Below are 27362 nucleotides of genomic sequence, written 5' to 3'. Positions count from 1 at the left end.
TTTCTGTTTAAAAACCCAACCTCGGGCTTCTCTGATCTGAAACTTTTCACTTGGCCCGGTGACGGCCCCTCGCAGCCGGCCCAGGCTGACCCAGGAATGTGGTTTGCACGGGGCCACGGCACCAGCTCAGTGGCTGAGGCCTCTGCAGGGCCCTCTCCAGCCCCCAAACGTCCCTGAGCAGGGGCCCACGCACACGAGGTCACCAGGGGCCTCGGGCCAGTGACTGTCCAAAGGAAATGGTCTGAGGTCCGCAGAGCTTTGAGGCTCGTGGACTTTGTGCGGCTGTTCCCAGGGGGCGTCCGCCTCTCAGGGCGAATGCAGGGCCCCGGGCTCCAGGCGGCCCGTCTGTGTCATGATCCCATTTTAAGGAGGGAAGGGCGAGGCTCAGAGAGGACGGGTGACCTGCTTGAGCCGCCATCAGGCCAGGCCGGACGGGACCCAGCCTGTGTCCCCAAAAGCACCCTGGCCACAGGCCACCTCACAGAGACAGACAAGTTACAGGCAGGGCCAGGGACACCGGTACACCCCTCACCCCCCCCTCCAGGGCGTGTAGCACCCTGAGCCCCCAGCCTGAGCCCCCAGTGGGTGGGCAGAGAGGCTGGGTAGGCCCCACACAGTCCGAGCACGCCCTCAGGACCGGTCAGCACCCCCAGACCAAGGCGGCCCCTCACCTGGGCTGGTGGACAAGCAGCGCAACGCGGAAGCTGGGCTGTCTGGGTCTCTCAGGCGCCTGCCAGGTGCCGCCCCGCCTCTGCCCGCCACCCGACGCCGCTCCCCTGAGCCCGGGTCTGCTGTCAGGCAGGGGGCGAGCCGCCGCTGCCTGCCGCCACCTGGGTCACCGGCCCCGCCCAGGGCGGTCCCCTCCGGAGGCCGCTCAGACTTTGCCCTCCGATGCAGGTCAGAGGAGTCAGGTGACTGGAAAGGGCCCAAGGCCGAGGGCTCGGCCAGAGCAAAGGCCCAGTCGGGGCCAGCTGTGCTCCCACGAGGAGGGCGAGAGCCAGCCCGTCGGGGGGTTTGGTGCTTTGCAGGCGTGCGGTGAAATTGCCCCCTTTTTGTGCACACGGGTCTATTTGTGTGACCCCGGCCACCACAGCCAGAAGCGCCCAGCCCGGCCCCGGTCCCGGCCCCCCACCCCACTGGCTCCCCTCGCTGAGGTTTTGTCCTCGGGAAGGGGTCTCAGAGATGGATTGCGCCTGGCTTCTTCCCCTCAGCTTGAGGCCTGAGGCCCAACGTCTCCCCCGTGCCCACGTGGAGAGCGGCTGCTCTGATGAACCGTTTGCTGAACCCCCGGTGCTGGAGGCATCGGGGTTCCCGCTCTCCGACTGTGAAAAGCTGCCGTGGACGTTCATGCACGAGGCCTCGCTGGACCTGCGCTTTGGCTCCCACCCCGGAGACAGACTGCTGGGTTTAACTCGATGCAAAACTGCGCAGATGTTCTCTAGCGTGAGAGAGCCGGTCTCTCTGCGTCCTTCCAGTGGCCGCGTCACAACTTTTCGTTTCAGCCGATCTGACCGATGCACAGTGCAGCCTCACTGTGGCTTCAGTTTGCACCAAGGGCCGAGGACGCTGAGCGTCTCCCCACGCGCTTTTTGCACACGTGCATCCTCTCTGGTCAAGTGTCACCTCTTTTGGTTGGATCGTTTGACTTCTTCCTGCTGAGTTTGGAGAATTCTGTATATAGTCTAGGTGCAGCCCCTTCTCCTGTATGAGGTTTGCAAATATTTTCTCTCAGTCCGTATCTTATCTGAACCGTGTATTTCACAGAGCAAATTTTAAAATTCTGGATGAAGTCAAATTTATCGGTGTGTTTTTTTGTGGACGGTCTTTTCGTGTTGTTACTAAGAACTTTTTGCCTAACCCCTGGTCAGGAAGAATTCTTTCTCCTCAAGTCTCCTAGTTTCATGGTGTAACCTGATCTATGATCCATTTTGAATTATTCTTTGTAAGATGTGTGGCTTGGTCAAGTCCACCTCCTCTGCATGTGGACGGCCGAGGCACCGGCACTGGGTGTTGAAAAGACCATTCTTTCTAAAGATGTGGTATATATATACAATGGAATATGACTCAGCCATCAAAAAAGAAGGAAATAATGCCATTGGCAGCAACATGGATGGACCTAGAGATCATCATACTGAGCGAAGTAAGTCAGAAAGAGAAAGACAAATACCGTCTGATATCACTTACATGGGGAATCTAAAATATGATACAAACCAACCTATCTATGAAACAGAAACTGACTCACAGACATAGAGAACAGACTTGCGGTTGCCAAGGGGGAGGGGGAGTAGGGAAGGGAAGGAGTGGGAGTTTGGGGTTAGCAGATGCAAACTATTATATACAGGATGGATAAACAACAAGGTCCTACTGCATAACACAAGGAACTATATTCAATATCCTGTGATAAACCATAATGGAAAAAAATATGAAAGAGAATATATATGTGTGTGTTTGTGTGTGTGTGTGTGTGCGCGTGTGTGTGTATAAATAACTCAGTCACTTTGCTGTGCAGGAGAAATTAACACAACACTGTAAATCAACTATACTTCAATAAAATTAAAAAGAAAAAAAAAGGATGGGGGCTTCCCTGGTGGCCCAGTGGTTAAGAATCTGTCTGCCAATGCAGGGGACATGGGTTCGAGCCCTGGTCCGGGAGGATCCCACATGCCTCAGAGCAACTAAGCCCGCGAGCCACAACTACTGAGCCCGTGTGCCACACTACTGAACCCCATGCGCCTAGAGCCCGTGCTCGGCAACAAGAGAAGCCGCCGCAATGAGAAGCCCGCGCACCGCAACGAAGAGTAGCCCCTGCTCGCCACAACTAGAGAAAAGCCTGTACACAGCAATGAAGACCCAATGAAGCCAAAAAATAAATAAATTAATTAATTTTTAAAAAAAGAAAAAAAAAAGGACCATACTTCCTCTGTGGACCCCTCTACACCTCTGTGATTGGCCATATTTGTGAGGGCCCATTTCTGGACATTCTATCGTGTCTCTCGTCCCCAATTCTGTCTTGATTATGCAGCCACATAGTAAGTCTTTTTTTTTTAAAAGATGTGGGTTTTTAAAAATAAATTTATTTATTTGCTTATTTATTTTTGGCTGTGTTGGGTCTTCGTTGCTGCGCGCAGGCTTTCTCTAGTTGTGGCCAGCGGGGGCCACTCTTCATTGTGGTGTGCGGGCTTCTCATTGCGGTGGCTTCTCTTGTTGCCGAGCACGGGCTCTAGAGCGCAGGCTCAGTAGTCGTGGAGAACGGCCTTAGTTGCTCCGTGGCATGTGGGATCTTCCCAGGCCAGGGCTCAAACCCGTGTCTCCTGCATTGGCAGGCGGATTCCTAACCACTGCACCGCCAGGGAAGTCCCCACATAGTAAACCTTAATATTGTGCAGTACGGGTCCTCCAACTTCAATCTCCTTTTTCAAAATTGTTTTAGCTATTCTAGTTCCTATGCCCTTCCATATAAATTTTATAGTCAGCCCCTCTTTATGTACAAAAAAATTCTCCTGAAACTTTTATTGGCGTTATATAATCACTTTGTGGAGAATTGATATCTTTACAATTTTGAGTCTTCCAATCCATGAACACAATTTCTCTTCTCTCTAGTTAGTGTTTAGGTCTTAAAATGTTTTTCATCGGCATTTTTCGAGTGTTCAGAACAATGATCCAGTACGTGTTTTGTTAGATTTATACCTACGTATTTCATTTTTGTGGGGAGCTATTGTAAATGGTACTTTTAAAAATTCAGTTCTCAATTGTTCATTGGCGGTAAGTAGATGCAGTTGGTCTCTGTGGTTGACCTTGTACCCACCACCGTGCTAAGCCCACCTATTAGCCCCAGGAGTTTGTGTAGATTCCCTGGAGTTTCTGATGCAGACAGTCGTGTGGTCTGTAAACAGGACAGCGGCATCTCCTCCTCCCGTGTGTGCCTCTTCTTCCTCTTTCTCACCTACTGCCCTGGCCAGGACTCCCAGGTGCATGAAGTGGCGGGATGACCGCACACCGGAGCCTTGTTCCCAGCCTGAATTTGTCGTCCACCATGAAGCACGGCGTTCGTTGCAGGTGTTACGCAGATGCCCTTGGTCAGGGTGCGGAAGTTCCCTTCTAGTTTGCTAGGGTTTTCGTCACGAATGAGCTGCTGTATTTTGTCACGTGCTTTGTCTTCATCCCTTAATATGTTCATGCGATTTTTCTTCTTTGGACACTCAGTGTGGTGATATACACTGATTGATTTTCCTGAATACTGAAGCAGCCATACATTCTCAGAATAAACTTCACTTGGTTGTGGTGCATTGTTTTCTTTATATATCACTGGATTTTATTTGTTAACACAGTCAGGTCTCATTATTTGTGGATTTTGTATTTGCAATTTTGCCTACTAACCTCAAAATTTTTTCGTAATCCCCAAATCAATACTTGTAGTGCTTCCATGGTCATCTGTGGACGCGAACAGAGCAGCAAAAAGTTTGAGTGACTTGATGTGCACGTCCTCAGCTGAGGTTGAACAAGGCGACACTGCCTTCTTGTTTCAGCTCTTGCTGAAAACAAGTGTCCTTTTCACGGTCTGTTTCGTGCCATGTTTTCTGTGCTTTTGTGCTTTCAGGAACCTGAGCCTCTATCTCCCCTGGGGAGCAGTGGTTCGGTGTTGGCTAACTTGGAGATTGCAGTGACTTCATGGAACAGAACTACTTCAGAGAATAAGAATAATCGTATCCGTTGAGGGTTTTTGCAGCTATGTTCACAAGGGTTTGCTGTTTTCTTTTTAGTGCTGGTTTCAGTACTGGGGTGATGCTGGACTGGTAAACGAGTTGGGAAGTTGTCCTTCCCCTTTTATTTCCTGGAAGGGATTTGTAGACTTCGTATTTCTTCTTTAAATGTTTAGTGTAATTTGCCAGTGAAACTATGAGACTTCATTTTTCAGAAGATATTTAACTATAGGTTTAATTTCTTTAGTAGTGATAGGGCTATTCAAGCTATCTAGTTCATGCTGAGTGAGTTTTGGTAGCTTGTGGCTTTTGAGGACTTGGTCCCTGTCACTCCAGCTATTGAATTTATGTCAACAGAGTTATTCAGAGCATTCCTTTCCTATCCTTTTGTGATGTCTGTAGTGACAGACCTCTTTCATTCCTGATACTGGTAATTTGTGTCTGCACTTTTTTTTTTGGCCAGTGTTGCTAGAGGTTTATCAATTTTATTGATCATTCCAAAGAATCAGCTTTTTCACAATTTTTTTCTGTTGTTTTTTGGTTTCCACATTCTTTTGATTTTTGCTCTTATATTTATTTCCCTTCTTCTGCATGGCTTGGGTCTATATTGCTCATCATTTTCTAATTTCTTGAGATGGAAGCTTAGATTATTGACTTGAGACCCTTCTTCTTTTCTAATGTAACCATTTGTACTATAAATTTCCCTCTAAGCACTGCTTTAGCTGCATCTCTCAATTTTCTTACATGCTGTATTTTAATTTCATTCAGTTCAAAATATTTTAAGTTTCCCTTAAGACTCTCTCTTTGATCCGTGGATTATTTAGGATTGTGGTGTTTAATTCCCAAGTGATTAAAGACTTTCCTGACATTTTTCTCTTATTGATTTCTACTCTAATTCTATTATAGTCAGAGGACATGCTTTGTATGTTTTCGATTATCTTAAATTTGCTAAGGTTTTTTTTTTGTGTTTTTTGTTTGTTTGTTTGCTTTTGTTTTTGTTTTTTTTGTGGTATGCGGGCCTCCCTCTGCTGCGGCCTCTCCCGCTGCGGAGCACAGGCTCCGGACGCGCAGGCCCAGCAGCCATGGCCCACGGGCCCAGCCGCTCCGCAGCATGTGGGATCCTCCCAGACCGGGGCGCGAACCCGGTTCCCCTGCATCGGCAGGCGGACGCGCAACCACTGCGCCACCAGGGAAGCCCTAAGGTTTGTTTTTTTTAAATCAAGCTATGCTTTATTTTGGTGAATGTTCCATGTGCGCTTGAGAAGAATATACATTCTGTTGCTGCTGTGTGGTGTGTGCTGTACACGTCATTATGTCCAGTTGGTTGATAGGATTGTTCACTTATTTTATATCCTTGCTGATCTTCTGTCTACTAGTTTTATCTATTACTGAGAGAGAAGTACTGCTGACTCCAACTGTAATTGTGGATTTGTCTGTTTCTACTTTCAATTGTCAATTTTTGCTTCAAAATTTTTTTTCTATTAAAGCTGTTTTCAGGTGCCTACCTTTAGAATCGCTATGGCTCCTTGAAGAATTTTCCCTTTTTTCAATATGTAATGTCCCTCTTTATCCCCGGTAATTTGCTTTGCTCTAAAGTTTACGTTGTGTGATATTAAAAAAACCACTCACTCCTGTCTTCTTTTGATTAGTATTTGCATGGTATATCATCTTTCATCCTTTTACTTTAATCTACTTTATCATTATATTTGAAGTAAGTTTCTTGTAAACAGATTTAGATATTGTGATTTATAATGAGAAATATATAGTTGGTCTCCATCTGTCTCTGGTTCTCAGTTCCTAAAACCCTTGCACTTTCCTAGGCTATGAGAGAAATCCATTTACACCTAGTGTAATATGGATAATTTGAATTTGGTAAGTCAATTGGTATTTGGCAATTCAATTCAAAACGGTAATTTGAATTTAGGTCTAGCATTTTATTATTTTGGTGGTGTTTTTTTTTTTTATTCCTCCTTTCCCCTTTCCTGCCTTCTTTTGTGTTATTTTTTTCATATGCCACTAAAATTTTTCTCTTATGATTTTGACTATATCTGTTTTGTATAAAATCTTACTGGTTTTTCTAGGGAATTCAAAATACATACAACACTTTTCACAGTCTGTTTGTAATCAGTATTTACCACTTCAGTTGGAGACCACTTCACACCACGTTGGTCTCTTTTCCCCCCACCTTTCATGTTATAGTTGTCTTATACATCACACTGACATTGAAATCCCCCCTAGACAATGCTGTAACTTTTGCTTTCATTGTCCAACATATTTTAAAGAACTTGAGAGGAGAATAGTCTATGATATGTATCACTTCTGTTGTTCTTCCTTAATCCTGGTGTTCCAAGTTTCCTTCTGGTATCATTTGATTTCTGTCTGAAGAATCTCCCTTAATTGTCCCTTTAGAGCAGGTCTGCTGCCTACAAATTCTCTTAGTTTTCCTTCATCTGAGACTGTCTTTACTTTACCAGCACAGCTCAGCCAATGAAAAGTCACCATACTTCCAACTCCCAGTTTCCTCCAATGGACTCTTTGTTTAGAACAGCCCCTCCCAACTCCTCCTCCTCTATAAAAAAAAGTTCCTCTCCTTTGTTCTCCGAACTTACCTGTGGTACACCATAGATTGCATACCTTGAATTGCAATTCTTTGCTGTTCTCAAATAAACCATTTTTGTTGGTAATGTAACTGATGGTTTCATTGATTTAGGTCAACATTACTTGGTGTCAGAAGAGGGATCCAGAGAAGACCCCTAATAACTCCAAGGCAGTGAGCAAACAGGTGTGGACTTGAAGAGCCTACTGAGCTCACTACTTTCTTGCTGACCCTGGAGTTTGAGGGTATATTTTCTCCAGGATTCAAACCCCACTCTTAGTGTTTTGAGGCTCTCCAGGCTTTATTTGAGATCTTCTTTTTTTGGAAGACTTCATCCTTTCTTTAAAGGCTTTGTCCTTTCTGAGATTACTTGTTTGGCACTTTGGCCTGTCTCTTGAAATAAGGCTGTTCCTACTGAAACTGCACTGCTACGCCTCTGGTCCAATTCCTTTGGAACTGGGTTATTCCTATAGGAACTGTGCTGTTTAAAAATTTATTTCCTTTGCTCTAGAGAAAAACCTCTAAGAAAAGGGATCCCAGCAATCTAAATGTTTTGACAGTGCCCCCTCCACGCCTTTCAGCCAGTTTTATGGTTAAAAACTGTGGTCCTTCCTCAGGCACATTTCTTTTTTTGTCTGTTTGTGGTTTGGGGTATTTTTTTTGGCCGTGCCATGTGTGGCTTGTGGGATTTTAGTTCCCTGACCAGGGATTGAACCCAGGCTCTTGGCAGTGAGAGCACGGACTCCTAACCACTGGACTAACAGAGAATTCCCTCTCATGTACATTTCTAATTAAACGGACCAACTTAACCTAAAGTAATTTATAACACTGATGGTCATTATGGGGAACTTTAAAATTTTCCAAGCTTACTTTTCTTAAAGATGAATTGGACAGCCATGGCTCTAAAAATTTTCAAAACTAAATGGGATTCCTATTTGAGTGGTATTTTGAGGCTTCTAAACATTATCAAGATTTTGAAATTGCCTCTTAGCAAAATACAGTTTTTAAATTAACTGAGGCAAACAAACAATTGAAGAAAAAATGGCTTCTGAGGACTCTCCCCCGGCCCCCATCCCCTGTCTCTGGACAAAGCAGCCGCTGTGCTCAGCACCGCCCCTCCCCCCTCCACCTTCCTCTTTCCTCTGCTGTCTCATTCTAATTCTCTCACCGCGCTTCCCTAAACCTCTCCCAACTTCCTCCTCTGAACCTGTTAGAATCTGTCTCTTTATTTATTCTTTAAAATTTTATTTTATATTGGCGCATACTTGATTAACAATGTCGTGTTAGTTTCAGGTGCACAGCAAAGTGATTCAGTTATACATATATATGTATCTATTCATTTTCAAATTCTTTTCCCATTTAAGTTATTACAGAACACTGAGCAGAGTTCCCTGTGCTATACAGTAGGTCCTTGTTGGTTATCTCTTTTAAATATAGCAGGGTGTGCATGTCAATCCCAAACTCCCAATCTATCCTTCTCCCCCATCCTTCCCCCCGTAACCATTAATTCAGGACCTGCCCCTTTAAACTTATGTCTTCTGAGGATCCCAAAAAAACCCAAGTTTATGTTCCCTAGACTAAGGCCAAATTGAGAGCCCGAAAAGAGTATCCTAGAGTCAGTGAGGAACCCCACAGGTTTGCTGAAGAATTTAACATCATTATCCAAACATAGCAGCCTGGTTTCCCCAGATCTATATGCTTGTGGATGGGGGTCAAGCCAAACATTGGATGAAACTTGCCTGATGGGAACATCCTGAAAGGGGTTTAGAGAAACAACCCCCAACTTTTGGCAAGAGGCGAGAACACCTGCTGGAGGACTCCCCCAAGCAATTATAGTAGCCTGTCCTTAGCCTGTTGTTGGGAACAAAATTCAGGCTTTTGCACACGAAAATCGGACGAACCTGCTCATGACTATTACAATCAACTTCAGACAGTTAAAAAAAAAAAATTCCGGTCTTCCTTCAGATGTTGAGTCCATTAGGGTAGCCTTTAACTCTGTTTAGAATGAAGATCTTTCCTTTTCGTTAAAAGGACCAGGATGGAATGGGAAACTATGTCCACTCCAGATTTAGTTAATTTGACAGATCAGCTCACTCACACCCTAGATGAGTCACTTAAAAGATTAATTTCAAAAAAAAACCACAACGATTAATTTCAACTCCAGCAAATGAAGGTCCCTAAACAAAACCCAAACCCTCCTAGTTCCTGCTATTATCGCAGAAAGCCAGGACTTTGGGAAAAAGATTGTCACAAGTGTTAAGTGCTTCAAGTGCCTTCAGCCCTCTAACCAGCCTTTCCAACGCCCTCCTCACCCACAACGGGCCTCTGAGGAACCACAGGGCTTCTTCCCAACCCTCCCTCTTCATCAGCTCAGAAAAACAATGCTCCAGATTAGGAATGAATCTCTTCTGGCACCAGAACCACACTCTCAGTTCAACTGCGGTAAAGCAGCCCCTGCCTCGGAGCACGAAAGTGATCCAAATAGTGGGGGTCTCTGATGAACCTCAGCAGAGTCCTGTCTCTGAACCTGTTCCTTTTCGTTTAGGCCCCTGAGAGATACCCACACTTCCCTCCTTAGTCTCGCCGGCCCTATTCATTTATTGGGCCGAGACGGCTCAGCAAATATGCTGGAATTTCTTTCTCCCAAAAGGGGAAATAATTCCAGAATTTCACAGTAACAGTCAAAACAGCCAACCAGGTGAATTAAGTGACTCTTCACTGGCTTGGCTTTGCCTTTGCCTCTGACGGTCCTGGAGCTGATTCGGGAGACGCTGATCATTTGTCCCTACTGAGTCAGCTACCACCCTCCTTATGGGCAAAAAGTCTCCAACTGATATTGGCAAAACCCACAGTGCTCTTCCCGTCAAGACTCAAATAGGTCCCTCGAAACCTCTCCCCAGAACTAATCAATACCCTATGAGTAAAGAAGCCCTTCAAGGTATAAAGCCCATAAGAGGATTCCGAGGCTCAGAGCCTCACCACCCCTTGCGCTAGTCCCTGTAATACTATTAAATACAACCTGTGAGAAAACCCGATGGCTGAGGATGGAGGTCTGTCCAGGACCTGCAGGCAATAATCAACGTTGCTGCCCCTCGACACCCTGTTGTTCTTAACCCCCATACTCTACTAGCATCCATTCCTACTGAAAGCAAAAATTTCACCATAAGTGATCTATGCAGTGCATGCTTCAGCATTCCAGTTGATAAAGCCAGTCAGTACCTTTTTGCCTTCACCTGGGAAGGATAACAATATACCTGGACAGTAATGCCCCAGGTTTTACAAAAATCCCTCTTACTTTCCACAAATCTTGAAAGCTGACTTGGATGACAAAGTTTTTTGCAGGCTTGATTTTGCTACAATATACTGTTGACCTTTGAACAACATGGGTTAGAATAGAGCAGGTCCATTTACATGCATTTTTTTCTAATAAATACTACAGTACTACTGTACTGTGCAACTTGCAGTTGGTTGAATCCATGGATACAGAAACACAGATGCAGAGGGCTGACTGTAAAGTTACGCGTGGATTTTCAACTGTACGGAGGTGGATGCCCCAAACCCCCGCGTTTTTCAAGGGCCAATTACACAGATGATAAGCTGCTCTGCTCGCTTCCTCAAACCTCTTCACAGGAAGACAGCATCCACCTGTTAAAACTTTTGGCCTTAAAGGGACATAAAGTCTCCAAGGAAAAATTGAGTTGCTCAAACTCAGGATCGATATTTAGGGCACATGATCTCGGAACAAGGGTGACACTTGGATTTGTGTACTCTTTGTGGCATCCTGAACGTCCCCAAATCTAAAACTAAGCCCCAATTATGAGGTTTTTCTTGGGTTAGCTTGCTACAGTCGAAATTGGATTCCAAGTTTCTCCCTTATGGCCCAGCCCCTATATGCTCTATTTTTTTTGTTGTTGTTGGTTGCACCGGGTCTTAGTTGTGGCAGGCGGGCTCCTTAGTTGTGGCATGTGAACTCTTACTTGTGGCATGCATGTGGGATCTAGTTCCCTGAGCAGGGATCGAACCCGGGCCCCCTGCATTGGGAGCATGGGGTCTTATCCACTGCACCACCAGGAAAGTCCCTATATGCTCTATTAAAAAAGATCAAAACTGACCCTATTATTTGGGAAGATCAAGATGCCACAGCCTTTGAGACCTTGAAGAAAAGCTTAACAAGACCACCTGCCCTTGACGTCCTTATTATCAGCTTCCCTTTTGCCTCTTTGTATGTGAGAAGGAAGGGAACGCCCTTGGAGTACTTGCCCCCAAACACGGGGACTGTCATTGACCCATTGAGTATTACGGCCGACAGCTGGACTTGTGGCACGGGGATACCCCCTTGTCTCAGAGCCACTCTGCCGCTGCCCTTCCAGTCAAGGCCACCACAGAGAGAGTCATCACCAGAGAAAGAGTTTTCACCATCTTTGCACCCCACGCGGTAAAAGCCCTCCCAAATTCTCACACACTCAACGCTTTCCAGTTAGTCACCCCACCTCCCATGAAACCCTGCTAGCAGCTCCTCACACAGCTCTCCCCGTTGTAGCAACCCTGCCCCTGCTGTCCTGCTCTCTCCCTCTCTGACAACCTCATGACTGCCTCCCACTGACAGATCACCTGCTGATGCCCCGTGCCGCTTTACAGGGGCTCCTCTAACCAGGGCGGATTTCCCGTGGTTTACTGACGGTCCTGTTGAAGGTGACAATGGTAAACACTGTGCTGGGTGTGCTGTTACACCACCCCGCCCCCGAAGTCACCAAGGCAGCACCTTTACTTTTTGGCTACCTTGGCCCAACAGGCTGAACTATACGCTCTCACTCGGCTTGTGCTTCAGCCAAGGGCAAAACCACCATATTTACACCGTCAGTATGTCTTTGGGTCAGCCCAAGACCTTGGGATGCTGATGGAAACAACGAGGTTCCTTACCTCTAATGGGGAAAAAGATTAGAAATGGCTCCTATGTCCAAATGTAACAGATACCATGCTCTCGCAGCCGCCTTGACGGTTATTAAGGCCCCCGGGCATCCCAGACTCGACTCCCCAGAGGCTAAAGGAAGCCACGTCACTGATATTTCCTCCAAAACCGCTGCTCTGAAAGGAACCAACGGCCAGACTTCTGTCATCGTCCAAAGACATGCTCCCCAAGATGACAAGCTGGAAAAATTGACTAGAAATGCATAACAATTGGCCCCAGAAAAGGAAAAACAATATTGGAAATCTAGTGACTGTTGGTTCGATAAAAAGAACTCTAGCTTGGGCCAAATAACAATCCAGCCTCCACCAGAAATTCTAAGGTTCTCACTCCTCACCACTGGACATGCATTAAGCCATAGGTCCACTGACAAAATGAGAGCCTTCACGAACCAACATCGGTGGGGAAACATTCATAAGGCTGCAGAAAGTGTCCACCTGGCTCGTCCCACCTGTCTCACCTGTCCAAATACAATCCAGGCAGGGACTTCCCTGGCGGTCTGGTGGTTAGGACTCCGCGTTTCCAACGCAGGGGGTGCGGGTTCGATTCCTGGTTGGGGAGCTAAGATCCCACGTGCCACACGGTGGGGCCAGAAACACCTCCACGAGAAACAAAACACGATCCAGGGAAACCCGTTCGCAATGCTCCCAGACACTGAACTGCCTCACGGACCACTGGAGGTTCAGCAGGTGGATTTCATGCAGCTTCCCCACCTCACGGATACAAATGTGTTTAGTCATGAGCTGTGTGTTTTCTCTCTGGACCAAAGTTTTCCCCTGTAGACAGCCCACTGCTTCCTCCAAGGCTAACATTTTGTTAGAAAAGATTATCCTTCCCTGGGTAATCCCTAATCCCCTTCCCCGGGTAGCCCTTCAGAGTAACTGGGGAACCCATTTTACTGGTCCGGTACTTCGAGTAGCCTGTACCGTTTGGCCGGTTTTACACTCTCACCGTCTTACCATCCCCAGTCCACTGGGTTACTCGAATGCACTAACGGCACTATTGAAACCCGACTGGAGAAACTTACAGAGACTCTCCAGCTACCGTGGCCAAAAGCATTGCCGTTTATCTTTCTAAATCTCAGACCACTCCCTTTGGAACTCATAAACTCTCACCCCTGAGACAGTCACCAGACCTCGGATGCACCCGAGACCTGCCTCTTTTGATCCACTGCTGATAAAGGGAGATATACTTCAATATTATAGAGGCCTGATTGCTTCTGTTGAAAATAATCATGTTCTGGCAGAGCATTCTTTTCACAGCACGCTCCCGGGAGATGAAGAGCTTAAGCATCACACCTGCAAGCCAGAGACTTTGTTGGAAAAGACCCCTGAGTAAGGACCCCCTTCACCCTCACTGGAAAGGCCCGAATCAGGCACTGCTAACCCACCCTTGTGCTGTCAAACTCCAAGGAAGAGACCCCTGGATTCAGGTGACTCACGCCTGAATGAAGCTGCACACCGACGGGGGACCTGAAAGGCAAGATTTCCCCGAATTGCAGAAGATGACATCTGACCAGGTGTCAGAACCAGGCCTGTTAGGTCTCAAATTCACGCAAGTCTCTCTCTCATCTGGACTATTAACTGACTCCGGATTCTTATCCAAATTCATGGTCTAAATTTGTAACCTACAGGCTGTATTACTGACAAACATTTAGTTTCAAATGAATAAGTCTTTGATAACCCAACACTGTCAATCAACTATACTTCAATTTTAATAAATAAATTAAAAAAAAAAAGTCCTTGAAGTTTTGCTATTTGGGGGAAAATGGATCAGCCATGGCTTCATGTTTATTCCTGCACTGTGCCTTCTCAAAGTGCTTATTTCTTTCTGTGTTGACTGTGCCCTTGCTGGATTCACTATTCTAAGACAGACTTTAAATGGGAAATTCCTGAGGGATCTCCCTCCTACCCCTCCTTGTTACTTCAATGTGACCTCAAGAGGTTTCCAATCTGTGCACTCTCCCTTCCACGAGGGACACGGTACCCAGGAAAGGTCCTCCCTGGCACTGATGGACAGAAAGTCACTGAATCCATAAAAAACTGATTTTTGATAAGCAATGCTTTCAGAGAAAAATCTTGATCAAAGAGGAGAAATGTGAAAATTAATAAACAGAAACCTTATTTAACAGGAGGCCAGAAGGGGGAGCGCCCACGGCCTACCCCTGCAGCGTCAATTGCAGGCCCAACAGGAAGGTTACCACTTACTACCCAGCAGGAGGAAGGAAGATTTTCTCCCAGCCCAGCAACAGCCCAGCCAATGAGAGACCATCACAGTTCAGCCAATGAAAAGCCACCACACTGCGAACTCCCAGTTTCCTGCAACGGACACTTTGTTTAGAACAGCCCCTCTCAACACCCCCTTCTCCTCTATAAAAGAGTTTCCTCTCCTTTGTTCTCTGCACTTGCTTGTGGTTTGCCCTAGACGGCTTGTCCTGAATTGCAGTTCTTTACTGTTCCCGAATAAACCCGTGTTGCTGGTAAAATAACTGGTTATTTTATTATTTTAGATCAACAGCTCATGTGAGCATCTTTACAACAGCTCCACCAAGTCTTTGTCACATAATTTCAACACCTGTGTCTTCTCATCCTTGGTACCTGCTGGTGGCCTGTACCTGTTGGTCAAGATCTTCATGGTTCTTCAAGTGCCATAGTTCTTCTGGTTTCTAGTATTTTGAATACCACTCTGTGAGACTGGGGTCTTGCTTCCATCCTATGGAGAACGCTGGGGTTTTAGCTGCACCCCCAAGTGGTGGGTCTGGGAATGGGCTGGTCCACTGTGGAGGGCGCTGGTTGGGTCAGGTCCACACAGGCCTGGGAGCAGGTCCAGGGGCTCATAAACACCTTTGCAAGTGGTTTTCCTGACCTTTCCAGGTCCCTAGCTCCCAGCCCCCTCCAGGGTCTCCCTTCCTGGCCCTTGAGCCATGTCCAATGAATACAGCATGTCTAGTCCACGACTGCCTTCCTGGGGTCCCCAGAAAGACCCAGGCCCTGTCTGGGTGACAGCTGCGTGGGGTGGGACCAGCACGAGGGTGCCTCCACAGTGGCTTTGATGATCTCCCTCCTAGTCCTGGTCCCTGGAGACCCCTCCCTGGGAATTCAAGTGCGACTCTCTTCCCCCCCACACAGACCTACTAAAGGAGCTGTAGGCACAACGTGTCCCTTCCGGATACTAGGGCAAACAGTGCATCTGAGTTTCATCCTAATGGTGATGGAAGGTTCTAGACAAGGCAGATGTGCCCTGAGTCTGTCCTCCCCAGGGTGGGGTCTGTCCCTCTAGGGCACACATCCAGGGCAGGGGGTAATGGGGGGGTGGCTGTTTGGGGTTGAGGGGGTGAGCCTGGCCACGTAGGCTGGGGCATGCACACTGCAAGGCTTGGAGACAGCAGCACAGGTAGACAGGGCAGGCTGGGGCCACCTCTGTCCACGCTGTCACCAGGAGGTGAGGACTGGACATCAGACATTATAAAGGCGTGTGTGTCACAGTGGGTGAGCAGAACACACCTCATCAATGTGAGCCTGACCTCATCAGATTAAACAGCATTCGGGCCTCTTGCAGGCCCAACCATACCTCTCCCTCAACCACAAGCCTTTGGAACAATCTGCTTCTTCCAGGATAGCCGTCCACATGATCTGGCCTGGCCCCAGTTAATGGCATAAACTGTAGGACATGGACATCCGTGCAGAAGCCCCCGTGGGAGGTGCTGGCTCGGTGTTCACCGGTTATACTTTAGGAGGTATTGCCAGACTGTTTCCCAATAAGGCTACAGCAATTCACGTGATCTCCTCCCCACACAGTCACCAGCACGGGGTGACTCATACCCTTTAAATTTTTGCCAAGCAAACAGGCAGCAAGCACCTCTTTCCCGTCACTGGCTTTTCATCGGCCACTGATTTCCTCCTCTGTGAGCTGTCAGTTCAGCCCCTTCCTCACTTTTCTCTGCTGGCTTTTGTCTCTTTCTTGTCAATACATACAAACTCCTTGTATGCTAAGGACCTTAACCCTTTTCCTCGCACACTAGTTGCCAATACTTCTCCCCCAGCCCTCGCTGGCTGCTGCCGCGGCTTCCCAGCTGGCTGGGTGTGCGGGGAAGGCCGCAGAGACCTGAGCTTGCCCCGGCCCCGCCCCCACCCAGCCTGCCTCCGGGTCCGGCACCCCTCCCCTCGGTTTTGTTCTTTTCCCAAAACGCCTTCCTCATTTGTACTGGGTTTCACGTCTTTTCTCCCTCACGCTGGTTGGTGGCTGTGGGGTGTGAGGGAAGGAACCTTGTGAACCCGATGCAAGACCTCAAGCCTCCCGCGGGCGGACCTCACCAGCCCTTACCCACAGCGGCTGACCCAAAAGACTGCGGGGCCAGCCCACTTGCTTCCGCAGCCCCAGTCCCTCGACTACAGGGTCCCCCGTCAGAGTCTGGGGGAGGGGCAGGGGCACGCGACAAAGCTTCTGGCAGTCCCGGGGTCAGGCCTGCAGCACACACGGTAATCGTGCCTTCGAAGCACACGGTGAGGGCAGATGGGTCGCGCCGGAGAGCTATCCTCGTGGCCTGTGTGGGCTTTCTTCCGGACATGAATTCTCCCGGCAGCACCCCCCGATGCCAGGCTGCCAGCCCCCAGGCCCCCAGAACCCCAAGGCCTCCCAGCCTTCACCCATGCCATCCCCTGGCAGCCCCCCGCCCTCCCCAGCCGTTGGTGGCCCTGGATGCACCCATCTGGCACCTGCTGATCTGCCCACAGGCAACTGGACCAGGAGCCACCAGGGTAGCCAAGCCTGGCTGGACCCAAAAGCACCTTGGCCACTGGAGGGGAGAGTGGTGGCAATGGGCACATCTGGGGAAGACTAAAGGCTAGTGATGGCCAGCTGGTCCTGTGGTCACCTCCCGGCCTCCCACTGTGGCCCCACCGCTGACCACAGGCAAAGAATGGCCTGAGGGAAGGAATGGCCCTCCGCTCTGTGCCCGGGAGTGGGGCAGAGGCTACAGGAGGAGGGTGTCTCTGCCCTCATCTCCCGACCTCCCCTGGCTCCTCTGCAGGACCACATCCTGCAGCCGTGTCAAGGACCTACTCTTTTCCCAGACACTTCCCCCGGGAGCCCCAACCCCAGACCTCTCGCAGAGTGTGCCCTTGGCAGGGCAGGCCTAGCGGCTCCAGCCCCTCGGTCCAGGCCAGCATGTGCGGACGGCCACCACAGCAACAACCTCAGACCAGCGGGCCCAGAATCTTCGGGGCCCAGGGAGGTAGTGGACGGTGGGTGCCGAGAGAGGAGACCCACGCGGCGGCCGCAGCAGAGGATCAGATTTAATGGTCACTCTAAGGGAGGTCGTACATTTTTCAGAGCCCGGCACAAGCCCCCGCCCCCCCTTGGCTGGGGGCACAGCCAGGTGTCTCAGACCAGGCTCTGCAAAGGGGGGCCAGCCCCCGAGCCCCAGCTATGTACAAGAGAGCTCGCCCACTGGGCCGCGGGCCAGGCTTCGAGCCCACAGCACACCGGCCGCCCAGCTCTCGGGCCCCGGCTGCAGGGTCCAGGCCCCCACGTGGAGTGCAGCAGGGTTCTCACCCACCAGGACCAGCCCCGGCAGGCCCCGCCAAGACCCCAGGCCTCTGCACTAGGAGAGGCCTTCAGAGCTCGGCCGCCAAAAGCTGAGCTGGACGGCAGCAGGGAGCTGGGCGGGCCTGGGAGGCCGGGGAGCAGGCAGGGCCTGGCTCGACCCAGCGCCCGCTCTGAGAGAAAGGAAGTGTGCCCCCCAGCTGCCGCCCAGGCACCCCTGCCGAGCCGGCGCAGCCGAGGTCAGGGAAGCAGGGGCGGCGAGAGCAACGCGAGCAGACGATCCGGGACGCGGCCAGGGAGGCAGCCAGGCCGGGCAGGCGGGCCGCCCTGGTGCTGGTGATCAGATACGGCAGGGCTGGGGCGCTGGGGCAGACAAGGTCCTGAACACACGCTGAGCCGGGTGGTCTACGCCGCGACTGGTAACGTAGCACTTAACTAGTTAACCAGTAACGCTGCTTCCCTCTGAATCGTCTCAGGGGTGGTAGAAAATTGCACTTATTTCTCCGACCTGCACAGGAGCCGCCGAGAGCTGCAGCCTCCGGGCGAGGCCGAGACCCGGTCAACGTCCGCCGGCCGCGGCGGCTCCTCCCGGGCGCGGGGGCTGGGACCTCTTTGACCCGGGATGCCTTGAGGACCAGACCCCTAGGGGGGAACCTGAGCGACGTCTGAGGGTGCCCTGAAGCGGCCGTGAAGACCAGGACCCACAAGGTACCGGGCAGCACACAGCGGCCCAGCCCCAGCCGCTGGTCCGAGGAAGCGGCCACGTGGTGGGCCCGCCCCTCACAGGACGTCCTCCAAGTCCAGCAGCTTCGAGTGCTGGCGGCTCTTCCACAGGCGGTACAGCCGGAAGTCAAAGTAGGTCTCGATCATCTGCTTCCCTGAGGCAGGAGGGCGAGGCCGGGGCTCAGGCCACCGTCCCCCGGAGCCCGCCCCGCCACTAGGGACCGGCCCGGCCAACTCACCTTGGGCCGACAGCTCCAGGGGGGACTCGAAGGCGACCCTGTAAGGGGTCATGAGGGTCCTGAGGTTCTGGAACAGCTGAAAAGAGGGGGTGGGCCATGAGCTCAGGGCGGGGGAAGAGAGAGATGAGGAGAACGGGGGGCTGGGGAGCAGGACCCCCCCAGCTGGCTACGCCCAGGCATGGGGGTTTGTCCGGGAGGATGAGAAGGGAAAGGGAACCTGGAGAGAAATGGGGGTTCTATCAACCCCTCACAGGTCTGGGGTCTGCAGCCTGCTGTGGGGTCTGGGCCCCCTACCTTCTCCCCGTTGGGGTTCCCCAGGACGTAGCAGCCCATGACGTGGATGACGTTCGGCTCCGGGTTCACTTTGCTCATCAGGCGGCTCAACCGTTTCCAGAAGCTGCCGGGGGAGGGGTGGTCACAGGTGGCCTCCAGCCCGACCCCCAGGTGCGAGGGGGCATCACAGGAGGCACTGCGGGGACACGGTGCCCCAGCAGATGCCGCCTCCAGCTCCCCAGCCTCCCAGGCCCCCCCAGCTCACTGGATCATGTCCTCTTCCTTCTCCACTTTGGCAAAGGTGGCCACCTTGTTCTTGAGCAAGTACAGGTGTCCTGGGCCGCCCTGCGAGAGGCTGCAGTTAGCCGATGGGGCCGCGCACCGGAGGTGTCCGACCACCGCTGCCCCAACCCGTGCAGATGCAGACGTGCATGCCCAGGGAGGTGGCACCCTCCACCCCCCACCCCTGGGCAGGAAGGGCTGAGCCCTACCTGGCAGAAAATCAGCATCTTCCAGATTTTGGCCCCCTTGTGGTAGACGTTCAGCTTCTTCTCTATCTCCTCTGCGGAGGCAGAGGTGTAAGTGCCGCCCCCAGCAGCCCCGAGACCAGAGGGCGGGGAGGGGGGGCGGGGGGGCGGAGCGCTTACCCAGAATGTCCTCGAAGGTGGCGTGCTCGTGGTCCTGGGGCAGACGGAAGCCAGCCCCACGTCAGAGCCCTTCTCAGGCAGCACCCCCCCACCCGACACCGCGACGGGGGCTGGCAGGCACTCACGTAGAGGATGGGAATGATGGAGGGGTCGTCCCTGCGGAGGATGGTGGGGATGTACTCAGCTTTGGGCACTTTAGAGGAGATGAGCTGGGGACAACAGGGGGGCCACTCAGCGCCCTGGCCGCCTCGGAGCCAGTGGGCAGCAGGAGGCCCCCTGAGACCCCCCCTCCCCACTGCTGAGCAGCCTGCCACAGCTGTGTGGGGCCTCACCATGACCTTGGGGGGCACGAAGCCCTCAGTGTCACAGGCTACAGCCTCCAGGCCCCGCTCCGTCTCCCAGTCCAGGTCCTCAAAGGCCTCGCCCAAGGTGCAATGTGAGCTCTGCAGGTCACTACCTGTAGGGCAGGATGTGCCGCCGGGCCTGAGGACCATCTGCAGCGCCTCCTGTCCCGGCTGCAACCCCCAGAGCTGGGTGGAGGCCAGAGCCAGCAAGCCATGTCCCGGAGGGTCCTCCAGGTCAGCGAGAAACCCAGGGTGGGGGAGAGAGCCAAGCTGAGGACCCCAGCAGCCCGGCAAGACTGGCGGCTGCCACCAGCCTGACTGGGCAGGCGGTGGACCCTGGTGCAAGGCCAGGGGGAGCCGGAGGGCAAGGGTCAGCTCCAGCCAGGCGTGCCTGGCGCCCGGGCCAAGGAGGAGTCTGGAACTGCTCTTCAGGCTTCGGGCATGAGGGTGGCACCAGGCCAGGGCAGCCAGCACGCCGCAGCCCTTAGTTACCCCTGCCCAGAAGATCGGAGGTGCCGGAGCACCCCCGCCAGTCTGGTAAACTGAGGTTCAGCAAAGGCGCAGAAGCCTAGCTGCCGCCCCCCGGGATGGGAGCGCAGGACTGGGGGCCTAGGGGAGCCTCTGGGAGAGGTGTGCTGGCCTGCGCCGCCGGGCACCTACTGTCTCGGGAGTCGTGGGAGGTGTCGGCTTTCATGGGGGTGGGGTCGCTCCAGGACCGGCTGAAGCTCCGCTCGCGCCGCTCGGCGAACGCTGCAGCGAAAGCAGAACCCGTTAGGGGCGGGGCCTGCAGCCACACGAGGTGGACAGGGACAGGGGCTGGCTGGGGAGGACGTGGGGACCGTGAGGGGGTCCGGAGAGTGGAAGACGCCACTGCGGCGGGAGGGGCGGGAGGGGCGGGAGCGGGGAGTGCGGACGGTCGACAGCGGACAAGGCCATTGCTGGGTGGACATGGGCGGAGTCTGGGTGCAGGGGCGGGGCCCTGTCCCGGGGCGGAGCCTGGGAGTGGGAAGGTGCCCGCGGGGCCGCGGCGCGGCCGCAGCGGGGCCTGGGGACGCGAGCCTTTGGGGCGCGGAGAGCAGCACGCGAAGCCCCAGCCGGCCAAGAAGAGCGCGCCCCCGCCCGCCCGCGCCGCTCCCGGGCCTTACTCTGGGCCTTCACCCGCCGGCTGCCGACCATGCGCAGGTGTTTGCGGAAGTTCCTGGGGGCGGAAGCACCGGGGCCGGTGAGGGCCGCGAGGGTGGCGCCCCGTCCCACGCGCTCCCCTCCCCACTGCTTGCTGGCCACCGTCCCAACATTGCCCCTTGCCGTGAGGGAGGCCCTCCCGGCGCCCCCAGCTCTCCCACAGGCAAATCCCACCCAGTCCGTCTCCTCCCGGGCGGGCTCCCCCTTTGCCGCCAGCACAAAGGCACGGTAAGCCAGCCTCCTCCTGCAGCCCCACCCCCTCCCGGGACCGCCCCCTCGGGACCCTGCGCGCGCGGGTCTCCCACCGCCGCTGCCCGCGCTCCCCTTCTCTCCTGCGCCCAGGCACTCTGAACCCCGGAGCCTCCCTCCCCGCGTGGTCAAGGGCTCCTGCTTCCTGCACACGGTGGCCAGGGCAGCACAGCTGTCCCCAAGCGTGAGGTGGGTTTGGGGCTGGCAGATGCCCCCTCCCCTGCCGCTGGGTCCCTGGGCCACCTCAGAAGCAGGTCTCCTTCACCCCAAACTTTGTGTCCTGCCAAAGCCCAACTTCCAAGATGGACAGACAGACAAGCTTCCTGGACACATCTCCGAGGTGGGTGGGGATTAGGGAGGGTAAGCCTGGCTGCTGACCCCACTGCTCTGGGCTTCAAGGGCCAGAAAAAGGCACAGGGGGGCCAGCTGGCTGCAGTTCAGCTGTCACTGTACCCCCAAAATGTAGGCCTAGGGGCTCAGGCCACATGACCTTTCCTGCCTGCCGCGTCCCCAGAGCAGGGCCAGGCCAGTGTTCGCCACCGCCCTTCCCCCATCAGGTCTGCTGGGCTGGGTGGGCCCAGGCTAGACCAGCACAGACAAGAGACGGACCCTGGTGGCGAGTGGCTGGCAGGCCCTACCTCTGGATTACAGACGCGGAATCATTCTCCCGTTTCCGGCGCTTCCTCTCCGCGTAGCCCCTGAACACCCTGGGAAACCGCCACGAGTCAGCACTGCCCTTGGCCGCAGGCAAGAGGGACAGAGACGTGGGGACAGAGGCCCGAGCACAGGGCCCAGCGGGGCATCCAGGGCGCTGGGCCAGGCAGAAGGTCCTGGCCTGCCTCGCCCTGTCCTCGGCCCAGTTCCCGCAGGCCCTGCTGTAGCCTTGGCGCTCGCTGGGACCCAGCACGCCCTCGTGGTCAAGGCCCAGGTCCCTGGCCTGCCCCAACCTACTTGGGGGTGGGAGAGTCTCCCAGGGACAACCGCCATGCCCTCAGGCTCGAGGTCCACATGGTACTTACGAGATGCTAGAGTCGAGGCGGGAAGGGGCAGCGTGAGAGAGAAGACACAGTGAGCAGAGACCTTCAGACCCCCAACCACCCTTCAGTTAGTTCTTTTCTTGTCATTGACCCGGAGGGTCCCTCACAGGCACCCCAGGCACCAGCAGGGTGCCAGCTATGCCGCAGGCCAGCCCTTGAAAGGGCAGCAGACGCGGAAGTCACCGTGGCCCAGGCCACCAGATGCTGTGACCTTGTCAGGCTGCACAGAGGCCTGAGTGTGCCCTGCCGACCCTGGGTCCAGCAGCGAAGGTCGCGGCCCCCAGCCAGCCCGAGGGCGGTGGTGCGCTCCCCAGGGTAGCATATGCAGGAGGCAGCTTCTTCGGTATCGGGGACACTGCAGCAGGGTCCCTCCCTGAAAGGAAGCCCCGACAGAACACCCGGCTGTGCGAAGGTCAAGAGCATGCCCTCCAGGGGACCAAGCGGTGATCTCTTGCAGTGCACACGAAACACAAGTAGGCTGCTGTTTGGGGCGTGCGTGAAGGCGGAGCTGGGGGACACGGGGCAGCGAACCATCTCTGCTGGTGACTGCATCCGCTGCAGCCCCCAGCCAGGTCCCCGCAGGACAGGATGGACGGCCTGGAGGGACTGTGAGGGGCAGGGCAGCGGGGGAGGGGCCGCGGGAGTTAAGAGCAGCCAGGCCCGCCTGCCTTCAGACTGACACATTCAGGCAGAGCTGGCGGAATGGGGCACACGGGCTGCTCAGAAGCAGCCACGCAGGTGGGCTCAGAGGCCGGGAGAGGAGCCGGCAGTAATTCCCGAGCACCAGGAAGAGGGCGCCCGGCCCGGGCCCAGCACACGTCAGACGTGACTCACGCTTGCATAGCTGTGGTTGCTGTCTGGAAACTGAAGAGGTTTTCCTTGGGGAACCAGGTACGGATGGGGATGTCATCTGGAAGAGACCGAAGGAGCAGTGACTAGACTGGCTCAGGGGCTCCTGAAGTCTTTACCCGCGCCTGTCGGGGAAGGGGATGCTTCTGCCACGGACGGTGGAGGAGAAGCACTGGGGCTCCCCAGCCCCACCCCGGGTCAGAGGCCGCCGCAGGGCCAGCAGGCTCGGGTGTCCGCTCAGCTGTTCAAGGCGCGGCAGCTCAGCGGCTTGGTGACACTTGTCTTTGCTTAGCTCGCCCTCTGCTACCCACAGCTGACGCGTGTTCTTCTGAGAGCACAGCCTGCCTCCAGGGTGCCCAGGGAAAGGACTGACTTTGTCTCCATTTAAGCAGGAGGGGAAAGGCAGGGACAATGGCTGCAGCCTCTCCTTGGGGTCTCCAGGGCCTTCTCTGCGGCCTACTCTGGCATCCACTTGGTTGGACCTCCCCTCCCCCAGACCCTTCTTGGAGTGCGAGGTGGAGGCCCTCACCGGGCGTGGAGACCGCCCCTTCCCAGGGCCCCGATAGCCACAGACAGAGTGGGTGAAGGTCACTCTACCTTCTTCCCTGACCCCTGTCCCAGCCCCTGGCCTGGGTGCACCAGCGAAGCATGAGGTCGTGGAGGTGAACGGCCCACACCCCAGGCCTGTGCCCTGAGGCCCAGCTGGGTTGCTGATTTGGAGGCCCAAGAGGTGCCCTGAGAGCACGTGCCAGGTCTGCTAGGTAGAATCCTGCTCTCAGGAGATGACAGCCTCAGAGCCAGGAAGCATGGGGCCACTTGAATGTCCCAGGGAGGCCTCTTGCCGACAGCAGGCCTCCGGGGCTCCGCAGCCGCCGGCGCAGCGCGACCATCCTGGGGAGGGCCCCACCAGCTGGCCGGGCCCAGGCAATCGGGCACCTCCCTTGGTGAGTGGGCCCCAGGGCAGGGACTGTTCCCCAGGACTCCCTGGAGGCAGCCCCATCTTCCCGTTCAGCCAGGTTTTCTGCCTGCTCAACCCTTAAGACCCTCCCAGGCCCCCTCCTCGGGGAAGTACTCCTCCGACGATGTGGTGCTGGCAAGGCTAAAGCCGACCGTGAGGCCTGAGGTGGGGCACGGGATGTGGCGGCAGGTCGCCAGCTGCAGGCCGTGACCTGGGTACCCTGCTCTGCCCAAGCCTCACAGTGCTTGCTGCTGGCCGACCCCAGCACCAGCATCCTGCCTGAAGCTGCCCAGGCCCCCAGCGAGCCCCCTCACCAGACACGCGGTCAACGCTGTACATCCTCTCCAGCTTCTTGCGGCGGCTCGTGGCCTCAGGCAGAGGCGGCTGGTCCGGCCCAAAGGCCTGAGGGGAAGGACTGGGGGCGAGCTGGGCGCAGCCGGGACATTCCTTGGAGCCCTGGCGGCTGCCTGCCCAGCTCTGGCAGGCTCTGCTGACGTCCTCGCGGCTGCCGCCCGGGCTGGCGCGCAGGGGCCGATGGCTGTGGTGGTGGGGGTGCCGCTCCCGCTGCTGTGGTCCCTTCACCGCAGCCAGCTCGATGGCCTCGGCCTCCGGGCCGGGCAGCAGGGCCGGCTCCCCGGAGATGGTGTACACACGGGGCTGGGGGCCCTCGCCGGCCGGCTTCCCACTGACGGCCTCCTCCGGGAGGCTGCCCTCATAGCGGCCGTTGGAGATGAGGGAGAGGCGGCGCTTGTTCTGGGGGGCAGGCTGCATCTCAGGGGACCCGTCGTGGCCAGAGTAGGCGTCAGCCAGCAGGTGGTCTGGGGGAGAGGAACCAGGTGAGCTTGCGGCCTGCTGGCCCTGCCCTCCCAGTCTCCGGGTGTTCTGAAGGCAGGGAATGAACACCCAGCGGGTGCCTGGCCCACTGACCGAACCCTGGGCCCTGATGACTTCAGAAGAGGTATTTCTGAGCTGCGCACTCCCCCTAGAGGTTCACGTCTCACGCCTGTCGGGGCCCCCAGTCCCTCTTACGTGCGTGTGGGCGACAGGCTGTGCTACCTGTGGGAGATGGGGGCGGTGGGGGGGGGGCAGAAACAAGCAGGCCACCTCCCAGCCTGCCACCACGCCCGTGTGCCCAGTGCCAACTTCTCCCCTCCCCCCCACCAGCTGGCCCCCAGAGACAGTGGTGCCAGTCCTGGGGGTGCCAGGAGGCCTGTTGCCATGCCAACGGCCCAAGCTGGGTGGGTGCCATGGTGATGAGTGACTCGGAGCTCCTCCTGGGGCTCTGGGCCAGGCGGGGCACGGGGCGTGAGGAAGCCAGCCTAGCAGGGCACTAGCTGCCTGCTCACACCCCACAGTGCGCAAGGGCTGGGCCTGACCTGGACAGGAGACAGCATCCCCTCGCCTAGGTTGGGGGGCTGTGGGTGGGCCCCGTCCCGACCCCCGTCCCGACCCCCGTCCCGACCCGCGTCCCGACCCCCGTCCCGGCACTGCCTCACGTGCCCTTACCTGCACCGTTTCGGTTCTCGGGGTGACTCTGGGACAGGTACTCGCCAAACGCTCGGGCTGCTCTGAGGGGTGGACAGCGGGGTGCGCCGTCAGTGCACACCACCCACCCTGGCGTCCCCACCCCACGCAGGCCCTCGGCGCCAGCAAGGGAGGGCTCAGGGGTCACCCCCAGCAAGCACTCCTATCCCACCTCAGAATGCCCAGGGCTGGCAGGTCGCAGTTCGGCGACCCTTGGGTGTCGGTGCACCTTGGCCGGACCTGCAGGCGGGGCCCAGGTCTGCTCTCCATCCAGCCCCTGCCACCCAGTGTGTGTGAGGGTCGTGAGGTCGTGCAGCTCGCCCACCGCAGCCTCAGGGAAGGGAGCCGCACGGAGGTGGGGGCGGGGCGCCGGCTGCGAGCACGCTGCGGGGGCGGGGGCGGCGCTGGCCCCGGCGGTCGGTCCGCCGCACTCACCGCACTTTGGCCGCCACCGAGGACATGGCCTCGCTCCGCAGCGCCCTCCTCCGGGAGGCGACGGCGCCCATGGTCGAGGCGGCGGCGCATCCCCAGGCCTCAGAGCGCGCCCCGCGCCCGTCGCCTCCGTCGGGGGAGCCGCGCCGCGCCGGAGATCGGGCTCGGGCTCGGGTTCGGGCTCGGGTTCGGGACCCGCATGGCCGTGCCGATCCCTCCGCGCACCCGGCCGCACCAAACAGCACTGCCAGGCCCGGGGGTGGCGCTCCGCCCACCGCGACGTCAGGGCAGGGGCGGGGCTCGGCGGGGCCGCCCCCGTTACGTCAGGGCTGGGGCCGGGCCGTCCACAGCCACGGCAGGGCGAGGAAGGCTCCGCCCACCGTAACGTCAGAGCCGGGCGGGGCCCAGAAGGGACTAGGCTGAAGCCCCGCCCACCACGGCGACAGTGGGCGGGGCGTGGGGGGCCAGGGGGCCGGGTTGAGCGGCAGGGGGCGGGACCAACCGTCTCTCCGCCTTTTCAGCGCTGCCTCTGGAGCTGGGAAACCGAGGCCCGCGGTCCCCTGACCACAGGGTCCTGGGCCCTCCGGTCAAGGGTCTCCCTGCTCTCGCAGACCCACGTGCCCTGCTCCGAGACCTGCAGGGATCGTGGACTCCAAAGTCATAGAGCTGACAGGTCTCCTTTTTTGTACAAAAGGACCCCCCTGGTGCTATTTAACGATCTGAGAAGTAAGGTGCGGGCATCATCTTAGGGAAGACTCTTGTGTGTACAGAATGGAAACAATGCCTGAGAGCTCGGGAGGGCCTCATCCTTGGTTTGGGGGGATTCCAGCTGCACCCCAGACCTTGGGTGTCCTGCCTGCCTGGCTTGGGGTCTTGGGGTCCCCACATGGTGACCACTCCCCCCTGCAGCCTCAGGACTGTGGGGCTGCCCATCTTGGTGCTGCCCCCTGCCCCGGGGACCTCGGCACAGGGACCACATGTCCCACACAATCAGATCTACCTTTATTGACAGGCTAAGCAGAAGCATCAGGGGCTCTGACATCTCAGAGGCCTCAGGGGGCCCGCAGGGGCCGACACAGCCCCCCAGGACTGCTGTGTG

General features: G+C 55.4%; 1 protein-coding gene across 5 annotated transcripts; it reads right to left on the bottom strand.

Moving 5' to 3' along the window:
* Window positions 1-17542: 17542 nt before the first annotated feature.
* Window positions 17543-26609, bottom strand: NSMF (NMDA receptor synaptonuclear signaling and neuronal migration factor). Of its 5 annotated transcripts, XM_024126062.3 has the most exons (15): window positions 26267-26570; window positions 25814-25875; window positions 24622-25125; window positions 23335-23410; window positions 22102-22170; window positions 21178-21230; window positions 20693-20782; window positions 20021-20145; window positions 19814-19897; window positions 19689-19722; window positions 19533-19603; window positions 19307-19386; window positions 19063-19165; window positions 18769-18844; window positions 17543-18684 (listed from the first exon to the last, which is right to left on the bottom strand). In XM_024126062.3, the coding sequence occupies exons 1-15, from the start codon at window positions 26335-26337 to the stop codon at window positions 18587-18589; spliced, it is 1596 nt and encodes a 531-aa protein (XP_023981830.1). In that variant the 5' UTR covers window positions 26338-26570; the 3' UTR covers window positions 17543-18586. The 5 variants fall into 5 exon arrangements, with proteins under 5 accessions (XP_023981830.1, XP_028353584.1, XP_023981831.1 ...); XM_028497783.2 differs by lacking the exon at window positions 20693-20782 and having other exon boundaries at window positions 26267-26577; XM_024126063.3 differs by lacking the exon at window positions 22102-22170 and having other exon boundaries at window positions 26267-26568.
* Between the last annotated feature and the right edge of the window lie 753 nt (window positions 26610-27362).

Source organism: Physeter macrocephalus, chromosome 13 (genome assembly GCF_002837175.3).
Source record: "Physeter macrocephalus isolate SW-GA chromosome 13, ASM283717v5, whole genome shotgun sequence".
In the NCBI taxonomy this organism is placed as follows: domain Eukaryota; kingdom Metazoa; phylum Chordata; class Mammalia; order Artiodactyla; family Physeteridae; genus Physeter; species Physeter macrocephalus.
This window is presented reverse-complemented; position numbering and strand designations above follow the sequence as displayed.